This window comes from Desmodus rotundus, chromosome 2, assembly GCF_022682495.2.
Source record: "Desmodus rotundus isolate HL8 chromosome 2, HLdesRot8A.1, whole genome shotgun sequence".
Classification (NCBI taxonomy): Eukaryota; Metazoa; Chordata; class Mammalia; order Chiroptera; family Phyllostomidae; genus Desmodus; species Desmodus rotundus.
Window position 1 is genome coordinate 146587968 of NC_071388.1, and position 12311 is coordinate 146600278.

The 12311-nt window shown below is 34.4% G+C and overlaps 1 protein-coding gene across 3 annotated transcripts in view; it reads right to left on the reverse strand.

The window, feature by feature from the left end:
* Window positions 1-1146: 1146 nt before the first annotated feature.
* The window catches only part of ACVR1C (activin A receptor type 1C), a 73640-nt gene continuing 62475 nt past the window's right edge, over window positions 1147-12311 (reverse strand). Inside the window, exons 6-8 of one of the 3 annotated variants that reach the window (XM_045187461.2) lie at window positions 11495-11619; window positions 8985-9115; window positions 1147-8316 (exon numbers count right to left, since the gene is read on the reverse strand). In XM_045187461.2, the coding sequence (XP_045043396.1) occupies window positions 8191-8316; window positions 8985-9115; window positions 11495-11619 (382 nt within the window). In that variant the 3' untranslated portion in view covers window positions 1147-8190. The remainder of the gene's footprint in view (window positions 8317-8984; window positions 9116-11494; window positions 11620-12311) is intronic. The other 2 variants (XM_045187459.2, XM_045187460.3) reach the window with 2 other exon arrangements.

Genomic DNA, 12311 nt, shown 5'->3' on the forward strand with positions numbered 1-12311 from the left:
ACCTGACTTCATGACTATTGAGCAAGAATATCTGGCTCGTGAACGTGGTTAGTACCCACTTAAGATAATGCAAGATAACGAGAGCACAATAACAAAACTGTCCCCCAAAGTAAAGCCAGCACAGCGTTCTACCTCTCGTACATTGAGTCCTAGAGGGGCAAAAAACCATCATTGGAGGGTTGAAAATATAAACCACATGACCTAATTTTCTCATAAGGTTATTCTGGAACAGCCACTATGAATTTGGTTAAACTATTCTTGGTTGCACTTATAACTATCCCTTAAGGTTTATTAGAGACTTTTGGTTGGAGGGGAGGTAATGAGTTCCACACAGTATTTTTCACTGTGCAAAACAACATATAATTCTTAATGTTTTAGAACTACATTTTCAAACTTAGGTGAAATAACTGCTAATTCTAGTGCTGAAGGATTTAGTCACTGTGATAGTATATACTAAAATATATATGATATATTATGGCAGTTAATGCAAAGTGATATAAAGAAAAATAAAAGACTAAATGGATAGTGAATGACAAAGGGTGCTGCTGCTCTAGAAAGAGTGGCAAGAAGGTCTGTTTAGTAGGGTGGTGTTCTAACAGAGACCTAAACCATGCAAATATCTAGGGGAAGAACACTCACTCCAGGCAGAAGAACTAGAGCAAATCCCCTGAGACAGGCTTGTGTATGGCAAGTTCAGTGACAGCAAGCAGCAGAACAGTTGGGGCTGAGGGTGGGGGGATACCGGAAATGAAGTCAGAGAGGCGGTCCGGTCCCATGTGCCTAAGGCACTTGTAGACCACATGAGTGTTTAGAATTTAAGTGTGAAAGAAGCTGTTTTAGGCTAGAGAACAGGCCAACCCAGTAGTCTGAATAAATGCTTAAATAAATGCAAAAAATGGTTACTCTGCAGGAAAAATCAAAGATTATCATCCTAAGTGCCCTATAGAGAAATGGCTGTTGAAGAAGAAAGTGTCTCTCCCAGGAAAGAAGGAAGTAAAATTCAAATGCCCACATAAGCCAAAATTTAAATTTCCAAAACTCCCTCCAAATAATGCATGCAAATGTAAATACAATTTTAAAGTAATAGAATATAATTTCATGGAAACCAAAATATGACACATATCTTTTTATTTAAAATAGAACTCTGTATGCTTCACAGAAACAAGTGCAAGGAGTACTTAATTTATTATCTTTACTTTACAAAACAATACATTTTCAGAAAATGCATACATAAAAATATTACATTTAGGCAGATAAGTACTTACATCTGGAAGCAGCTGAAAGTTAGGTTATAGTAAAAAGCTTTAAAAGAAATACTTTTACGACTTGCTGTTGGTAAAGTTAAACATTTTGGTATGAAGGCTATCACTGAGTTTTTACTAAATTTAAAACTATTATTTCTAAGTAAAATAAGTACATATACTTATAATAAGTTATATATACTCATAAGTTATATATACTTATGTTATATATACTTATAAATCATATATGTACATATATATAACTATAAAATGTATATTTCCACAAACTAGAAATCAATGAATCATCTGAATATCATTCATTTCTCTTTGGAATTTGGAGTTCTCTCCCGCTTCAGCAATTAATTTTAACTATTAAAATTGTCATCTGCTTATTTTTTGATACCATTTATTGACCAATTCTCATTTTAAAACCTATTTCTTCATACTCCTTATATACATTCATTTGAGCCTATCTTTTAAAAGGTAATATCTTTTACATTTTTAAGAATGTCAGCCAGGTTGCAGTAAGTCTTTACAATAGGGATTTTTTCACAGTAGTTCAAGAGTTCACAGCATGTTTTGCAGTGTCAAACTGCAGTGGTTTTGACATTTGTAATATGCTCTTAGATATGAGAAAAGTCACGCCACCAAAAGTATAATTAGTATTAGTACTTTGAAAGTCAATCCAAAATTCCTCTTTTTTTTTGAGATCTGAATCTAATTTTCTGTTTTTAGGACATTTTAAAACCTGAAACTCAGATTAAGTTTGAATAATTTTCTCCAGTCTAGGATTAAGAGTAGAAGACCTTGATACTAGTTATTGTAACTAGTTATTGAAAATGAGCTAGAATTTGATATTTTGGCTCAGGTACCCTTACTTTATATGAAGAAGAAAAAAGGAACTGGATTTAAAAAAATATTTGCTTACTTGTATTTAGCCTACTGGGGAAAATGGAGACGTGGTAAATATCATTCTATACCTGCATTAGAACATAGGCATGTAATTGCCTCTTTACAGGCAAAGTCAATGAATATGTTTGCACATGAAATGAAAACTCAATGGAGATATCAAAATCAGGGTATGTGTTTTGGTACAGAATGTCTGAGTTGAAAATTTTAATCAATAGGATAAATCGTACAATTTCTTTTGCTCTCTGGGCATGCTAGGATGAAAATCTAATTTTTTTAAGTTCTCTATTGTATGTGCAGATGCCAAGAACCACTTTGAAATTTTAATTCTCATTTTGTGAAGATGTATAAGCAGGGCCCTTTTCTGAAGCCATATAAACACACAAGGTGCTTTCCTGCAAAATATAAAAATATTTCTGAGTTGAGGAGCTACCTGCAGGTTGGATTTCAGCCCCTGTCTGCCCCTCAGCTGACAGTGTCTGTGCAGAGCACACCTGCCCAGCTGGACCTGGCGATGCTCAGCACAGGCTAACTCCCTGATGCATTCAGATTCGCAGTGGCTCTTTTACCTTTCAGGTTCGTGTAGCCCAGGGTAAACACCCTGCAGTTAAAACTATTCGATTTGGAGAGAAAAATGTCACATAACATGATGGACTAATAATAAGAAAATAGAGTTATTTCTCAACATATTAAAATCTACAATGAGATACTCTCCCACATGTTGTATTAAATCTACAACTGAATCAAGAAGTATCCTTGCAGCCCTTAATAGCAGGATATTAAAATGGAGATTATTAACTAATTTCAATATAATATTATATTCAAACCATATAGTATAATGGCTTAATTTTAAAAGATGGCCAAAGCAAAACAAAGCAATAGTATGCAACATAGCAGAGATAACTTTATCAGTCACATTATGGGACATATATTTCACATTCTCTGTTCAAGTCACCATCTCTTAAGTGGAATTTAGCCTTAAGGAAAATATAGACACATTCCTTATATGTTAGCTGAAAGCTAGAATACAACGCGACTGATGATCTTTTTAAAATTTAAAAGAAAGCCTTCTCTGCCTTTAACAAACGCCCTCTTCATCATGCCAAGTGAGAAATCACTAGGGAAAGCATGCAATACAAGCTCTCATGTGTAGGTATGGGAAAGTAAAATCTTGGTAAGTTCAGTGTGTAGCAATCTGACAGGGTCTAGAATATGAGAAGAACAGGAAGTATTGAGTGTTTTGAATCGAGGAAATTCAGCAAAGATTTTTTTAATGTACTAAAAAGATTGAATGCCAAAGATAAACTAATGAAAAACTAGGACAGAAGATAATATGCTATAGCCATGGTTCCAAATTTAACTACCAAATCATCTTTCAGTCCCATCCTAATGCATAAAGAGGAACAACAGTCTTAAAGAAAGGAGAGAAACAAGTTATGAGGCATCTTTTATCATTACTTGCACTAAGAAATTTCACGTTCTCACAATTCCTAAATTTTATTCAGCACTATCTAGCTATTTAAAACTCTTCCTTAGCCTATTTTAGTTTTTCTCACTGACCTCACCATAAGTGAGCAAATTACTGCAGCAGAAATAAAGAGTAGGATTTACTCATCATCATTAAATGGCACATCATGTAGTATACATTAAGGTAGGTTTAGATGTATGTTAATTATTTTTAAGTTAGTAAATGTCAAGCGTGGTAGGGCACATGATGGTTGTTCCCACTGGGGTCTCACAACAGTTCTGCTACTAACTAGCAATCATTTAACCTCTGATCCTTGGTTTCTTCATCTATAAAATATGAAAACTAAATCATAAATTTTTTTGTAACCTTTATCAATCCTAAGGTCTGGTTTTTGTTTTTCTCTGTGACATATCTGAAATAATTTAGACCACCAAGAGATTCTCCACCATTAGAAGGCTAAGTACTAAGATGATTAAATGAATAGCTGTTATTGTTTAAACTGTTATTTTTTAGGGAGCAAAGGTAATTTTGGAAGGCTGAGGGAAAAGGAGGTGAGAAAAATAATGAAACATTAAAAAAAGCTAAAGGGAAAAAAGAAAGTCAAATATCTGAAAATTTGCATTGAAAAGTTTTTGAAAAACTGCCAGTTATAGAAAATTTTTTTACCCTAGCACTTTAATAACTTTTTTAACTTTCCATCTGACACTTTTTTCTGTTTAGAAGAAGCCCTTAGGAACAAAAAGATTACTGCCTTCACTAAATAGTACATGAAGTCCAGTTTAGGTGTTATTTTATGGACAGAGCCAATACAGGGCATTGTCAAACACAGAAGTAGTGTGTTTCACAAAAGAACTGATATTTAGAATACCTTCAAAGACACGACAACAGCATGTTAAGATACTAATTCTCAAACATTTCCAAGTAACTTAAAATGTTGTACTTGTAAATTTATTGAAAGGAATGATTATTGGAGACATCAACTTCCATCAACTTTATAGTAGTTACTTTCTTAATTTCATAATGGGAAATAAAATGTCCATAATTTAAATAAATTTATTTAAGCAAAATACATTTCCACATTTATGTTAAATAATTAATCAAAAGCTATTTCCTGCAAAGCAATTTTACACTGAGCTTTGTACAATGGCAAACGTGGGCTCCCTGCTTTCAGGTGATTTGCTGGCAGGTGCTCTGGTCCTTTCACGTAAACTCTAAGACAGCCCTGAGTTCTCTCTGCCCCCACATAAGTCACGTGGGGGCAGAATTCCAGCATAGCAGTAGTTTTGTTTCATTTTGTTTAATGATTCGACTAAAGTAAAAGTTAAATGACTGTACAATTTCTAATCTAATGAATCTATTGTAGATCTTCATTTTAAAATAAAGCTTATTTTAAGTCTTCAGACACTGCAATTAGGATATTATTTTCATACAATCATAGAATTTAAAATGCAAAGTTAATTGAAAGTGTAAAGACAAAAAGCAAGTGCTACACCTAAATTAGTGCATGACACAGTCGTATTTCACTTAATTTTCAAGTCAGAACATAAATTTACAATTCTAGATGTGACATGCCAAATATTTTAGGCATAGGAGAAAGCACACAAGGGAATCTGTACCAATTACACATATAGATTGTAAGGCAACAAGTTCATGCTGAAATATTGACAACAAATAATGTTTCCCTTATTTTTAAGGAAGTGATGCTGCATCTATATCCCATCACCACTGTATGCAGCACTGAAATTTCATGAACAGCACTTTCCCAAGCTTCATGTTATACCCAAAGCCGAAATATTTGAAAGCAACAAAGAATATTTCACATTGGGTCTAAGAACAACATTTTTTGCTTTTAAGACAATTCAAAAGAAATAAATACTACACAAAAGGACTCCATCAAAAACACATAATATGAAGTTTTACAACATAGATATATATAGTCAATTTGCCTTAATGCTCTAAACGTCATCCTATTTTTGAGAGCATTTTCTGTTTATAAGATTGAGAGTTAAGAAAAAATCAGAACTTTTAACATTTTCTAATCATTTTTGTGAATTTACCCCCTTTCTTTAAAAAAATGTACCTGGTAATTGAAATATAAGGTTATTCACTTAGGAATTATAATTAGCTAACACAAAAACAAGAAAAATATCTTAAAAATGTACAGATTTCTCTGGAGTGAATGTTGAGCCAATAAAAATGTGAAATTATATTTGGACACACTCGAATAAATTATAAACATAATGACAAGGAAAATCGAGATGTTAAAATGTCCTCACCCAACATGTAAATAAAAGAGGAAATAGTATTCTTGTTTATCTGAGACTATAGTACAACCATAAGAAATAAATAATTTCATTCTCATATATGCAGAAACAATCTATGAGAAATAAAGGTAATAAGCAAGATTATTCTCTTTACATAAGTTTTTTAAAAAAGCATTCACATATGCAATTTTAAAAACTGATTATGATTTAGATTGTCTGGAATAACCAAACAAAGGTACTTTCTAAATGTGTTGCCATTTGAAAGTAATTTGTCATATAGAACTCAAAACATCCTACTTTGTGGTATACTTATTAGTCAATTTACTTTCTTTCCCCATACACGCCTGCGTCCTTGTTCTCATTCCCAAATTAGAATCCCTGAGGGCAGAACCTATCTATCTTTCAATTTCCCTGTTGGGCCCTATATTGTGGCAAGGAAGATATGGTATGCCCCACATTATTTATAGAATGAATAATTGCATGAATGAGAATGAAAGTATATACAAACCACAGCTGTCAGATTTTTGCCTTTGATATCTCATCCAAGTCAAATGAAGATGGAAGTTCAGTAACATATTTCCACAGAGGAAGAAATCATAAGCACTACTGGTCTGCGTGAAAATATACAGGTGTGTCCCGCAGAACACTGTTACCTGAGTTGTGCCTTGTAGAACACTAAAATGTGGGATAGTAAAAGGTTTCCCTCCTTTTAATAAAAGGATTCCATGGTCAAATAATTTGGCAAATTCAGTCTAAAGAAATCCAAGTAACATTTCTTTTCTCCTCAAAGCACATGACACACTGATATGTGGTATCAACTTCTAAGAATCTACCGAAAAATTCCTTTGGTCTTCAATCATCTCAGTAGAAGACTGTTCTATGGAAAGGAGTTTAGAAAACAGTGTTTTAGAATGATGAAAGATACCATGCTAAACTCCTTCACCAAAGCACAATTACAGTTTTATAGGAAATACATAATGTGCCATGTATTATTCAGAATTCATCAGCTCTGTCTCCACAGAAAGTAGAATAAAGGCTATAATATCATGAGCTTTGTGCAACCATTCACTCATTTTGAAAGGGTGAGAAAATATCTATTTACAGTTACTGATGTTCTCTGTAGAACTTGGTTGTTTTACTTCATTTAAGATTTAAAAATTTTTTTTCTCAAGGTGTCTCCTAGGTTCCTCTTCCTATTCTGTTCTTTTCCTTCTAAGTGTGTATATACAAAAGTAGTAGGCATCTGAGAGACATCTTCCGGCAATGGATCTTTATGCTTGATTAACCTCTGGAAGTTTTTAGAAAACATTATTATTATCTAACAAATAGGGTGACTATGAAATTTCTATGAAGAAAGCATCCATGGATATTGCCCTAAGAATTCATGCAGGTCCATTATGATTCTGAAAAATAACTCAATTTGTCTTCTGTCTTACTGAACCACAAATATCATCATGAACAATGTTGTTTGGCCCTGGGAGGAAAGTGCTGTCGGAATTAGAAGGACAGGAGGAAGCCAGCTAACTCGACAGTGTGGGCTGTCACAAGATTCAGACCTACAGCCAGCTCTACCACTAGCACTGTGACTTTGACACATTACTCCATGTCTCCGAATGTCAGGTATCTCGTTTATAACTGAGAGGACGTAACAACTTTAGTGGCTCTCAAACTGTTTGCTTCAGGGGCTACTGGGTGATGGATTATGAAGAGTAAGGGCAGGTAGGGGTGGGGGGACTGAGGGAGTGGCACCCTGACCTCACCTCCATCTTCCAACTAAGCAGCTCCACGGTTCCAGGTTTTATGTACTAAAACACGGGGCAATATTTAATTTTTTTAAAGATCCTGCTTAATTTTTAAAAAATCGATGATATCAGAGATTGTATGATGGAAAGTTTTGGTTAGACACAAAATACTCTAGTTCACATCTTTAATGAATATGTTTTCATCTCACTTTTCTCAACACATGTCTCCATTCATTCATATGCTCTCGATTCAAGTAAAATAAAGCCTAAATGACATTTATTGTTTTTATAGCTTATTTTACACTTTACAATAGCTTTCTCATTAAATAGATGAGTTGATGTGTTGCTTTTCAAAAAAATATGAAAGACAACATGAAGATTGGATAAAGTCAACTCCTGCTTGATCTTAGAGTTATTTTTTCATGCTGCCTTTGAGCACTTAAATACTGAACTGCATTATCTTTGAGGTAGACAACAACAACAACAAAGGAGCAAAAACATTCACATAGAGAGGGAAGATGAGAAAGAAAGCTGTAAGAGACTTCCTTTTAACATGGTTATCATCATTAGGCTTTGCAGTCTTCCTTGACACAAAGTTGAGAAATAGTCTTCTTTATACGAAGGGCCGTTAGGCGGGCCGCCCCATTGGCATACCAACACTCGCGCATTATTCTCCCCATGACTCGGAGTGCCTTGAAGAGAGAAAAACACCAAAGACTTTTACTCACACAAAACACACTACGAGAGAAGCAAAACCACACACCCAGGAATTAATGCTAAGCTCTGATGAACAAACAGGAAATTAAAACAATATGAGGAGGTTAGTTCATTTACACAATGCAATACTACTCAGCCAAAAAAAGAAGAAAATTTTACCCTTTGTGACAGTATGAATGGACCCTCCAGCTCCTCTCTTCTCTTGACCTAAATACCTAAAAACTGTGTGTTGAAATAGCAACCCAAGACCAAAGTCACCTGGATTACTGAATCACACAGGAAGCACAGATGTTGTTGAAGGTTGCCTAACCTGTAGGGGACTTTGAACAGCAAGAAATAAAGTCTTGTTGTGTAAAGTCACTGGGATGTCAGGGTTTGTAATTGCCGCATCACTTTCATATATTTATATTTATATTTACTTATATAGAGAATATATATATTATTCCCTTTAACCATAGTTTGTATTTTACATTTTAACCATATATATATGGTTAAAGGGAATAAAATCAAAGATATACCTGCATATATGAAATGAGCTGGACACCTGGATTAAAGGAGAAGAACTATATGGTCTCTGACAATCCTCCCTGATACTCATCTCAAAACTGTAATAGAAAAAATATGCATAAGAACTTAGCCTTACTTCACAGCTTTGCCACTGGTTTGGGATACTTGGTCGAAACTTCTGGTCACAAACAACTTTCCTCATTTCCTCTATTGAGGGATCTGAAGGCACCATGTCATAATAAGGCAACTGGTATTCCTCAACAATTCCTATGAGAAATTTACACAATAAATCTCCCAATGTGAATAATATACAAAGATGTTTATTCTAAAATAATTAAGTCTTCTCAGCACAAGTGTCACCACGGAAAGCCAGAAAGTCAGGGTTATTAAAATTATGTTATCACTGTGAAATTAAATATATAAGTTTAAAGCACTCAGTTGAATACTTATTATGTAAGTTTATAAAATTTTATATTATAAAAATGTATGTAATTTTATACATAATTCACACAAAATTATGTAATTATTTTGTATAATAAATACTTTTATATAATTATCTGCTGCATATCATATACAATTTATATGTAAATGTATTACATATGTAATTGAATAATTGTATAAAATATAATTTAAATTATGAAGATTATGTAAATTTTGATTTACATAACATTGTACAATGTAATTCAAAAGTAATACCTAATTGCAAAATTTATAGCATGGCCTCATTGTTCTATGAATAAAGTATATTTGTCCATTAAATAACTTTTCCAAAATAAAATAGCATTCTCTTTTCAAAAATTGTTAGGCAATCTTTTAAAAACTAAATTTCTTACATTTGTATTTCAGAATTTCTATACCTGAGACTGTTTCCAAGAAGCAACCAAAGTATATGAAGATAGATGGTTCAACATGAAGGTTAATATTCAAAGAGTCTCAAATACATAGACAAAGACTAAACCTCAATTACCAGAATAGTACTTGAATTTGAGAATTTCCTATAAAATTATTTGAATTAACTACAGTCCTTTTAATTTAAAATATTTAAGATGTAGCATAGTATTAGAAAATGAACTTCAAATCATGTTAATTACATTACTATTCTGACAGTTGCAGAAAACTTGACAAAAACCAAAAAGCAATTCTAGACAAATATCAATAAAATGTTAAAAAATAATGACCAGCCTGTTTGAATCTTGCTATTTGCCAAGCATGTCCGAAGCCCTTTCAATGTTTTAACTAGTCATGCCCCAAAACCATGACTACGGAAGGTACTAGATTATCCTCATCTTACAAGGCAAACAGAAGCACAAAGGGAGGCCTGACTTTGCCGCCAGTCGCACAGCTACTGTCAGCAAAGCAAGCAGCTGATCCGGCACTGAATCGCAGGCTCAGGGAGACCGGTGTCGGTGTCCCACACCACTGTATTTGGATCGCTTCTGCAAACAGTTGCCTCTTCTGGAATGTTTAATTATCTCATCTATAAACAATGGGGACAAGTTTGTTTTCTCATGCAAATACAATTTTAACTTGTAGGTTTTCCAATTTTTTTAAATGAGAGTGATGTAAGGCAAAGTGAGATCAATATAAAATGCAAAAAGTGACAGTGTTTTAATAATGAAAGTTGTTTCATTGAATGTTTGACTAGAAGCATGCTCTGTACTGAAAGCTTCACATAAATTAATTGAAGTAATCCATTAAGTCCTCAAAGCCAGTGGAGTCAGTTTTATTACTTCTTCATTTTACAAATGAGCAAAATGAGACTGAGTAACTTGCCTGAAGTCAGATGTTCAGGAAGTTGCTAAACCCTGCCTGTCCCAAGCCCTAAGTCTGTCTCACTTGAAAGAGAAAATTCTACCAGCGGTGTCCAACCTTTTGGCATCTCTGGGTCACACTGGAAGAGTTGTCTTGGGCCACACGTTAAATACACAAATATTGATGAAAACTGAAGAGTAACAAAATGGTTTTAAGTAAATTTACAGTTTTGTGTTGGGCCACATTCATAGCCATCCTGGGCCACATGTGCCCACAGGCCAGGGGTTGGACACCCTGCTCTACATCATTTAATCCCAGTATTTGCTTTTCTCCACTAGTGCAACAGTTCCATCAAACTGCATTCGTAGGGCTTCGTTCTCTCCAATTCTTCCTTTCATTATTCGTCTCTAAACTGCTGGGAGCAATAGAGTCAGGAACTTCGTTTCGCTCACCTCCAACCTCCACTTTACCTCCCACACATTCCTCATCACAGGAAAGAAAAGAAAAGCCTGAGAATCAGAAGACTTCTGTTCAAGTCCTATGGCCTTGACAAGCCATTGAACTTCTTTGGATTTCATTTCTGGCATAAAACAGGAAAACAGCTAACTGCATGCAAACTCAAATAAAAGTTCAAGTGCATTGCAACGTGTCATTATGGAAATCAGAGTATCAGGAGAACTGTCACCCCCACCTAAGTGATAATCATAATGTAAAATCTCCACTATATGCAGGACCCTCCATTTTTACTACTTAGAAGTTATGCCAAAAGTTATTCTCTTAAATATTAAGAAACAATTCAAAATAGTGCTTAGGAAAAAAAAAAGATAGAACATCATATGTTGCATTCAGAATATCAAGGAAAGGCAGACACAAAGAATATGTCCAAAATCTTACCTCCAACTGAACACCTTCGGGCTATTTCCCAGTAAACAAGACCAACGGAATAGATGTCAGCTCGTTTGAAGGACTCAAAGATATTCACATTCATTGTATCATCAAGCATTTCAGGGGCCATATACCTTCAAAAACATGCACTATTCAGATTCTGTGTATGAATTTATGGCAATCCAGTAAAACACAATCTTAATAAATCCTGATATAAAATATAAGTTGAGATAGCTTACATTAAATTTTACAGATGGATCTGAACTAAATAATAGAATAAAAATTAAATAATACAGTTATTGAATCAGTCATAATGTTAAAAATATTTTAAATAGCACTAGAGGTCATCCCCTCCTTTAGAGCATGTGTGCCAGCAGACAAATACTGGGAAAGCACAAGCCAGAGGGGATTCGGAAAGCAAAACACTCAGCAGGAGAAATGAAACTCAATTTCCACCAGTAGCTTGTTGCCAAGGAAAGCTCCCTGAGGGCAAAGAGTACAGTTTTATTCACGGTGGGCCCAGAGCTCCAGCCCAGGACTCAGCAGCATTCCACAGATATCTCCTCTGAAGGAGCAGTTTTATCACATATTGGCTTCAAACAATATATACATATCCTATATTGGCTCCCACAAGATTACAGTTTCATTTTAACAGGACTAAATCAAAGCAATCCACAGTTCATTGGACCTGACTGAGCCTGGCTGTGCTGGGAAGATTTTGAGAATTTTTCAGAATATTCCAGTGAGGATGCAGCACACTCCCAAACTGTTTTTACAAGTTTTAGATCCTCTAAGGGGACCCAGCATCCAAGGCTTCCCTGAGGGT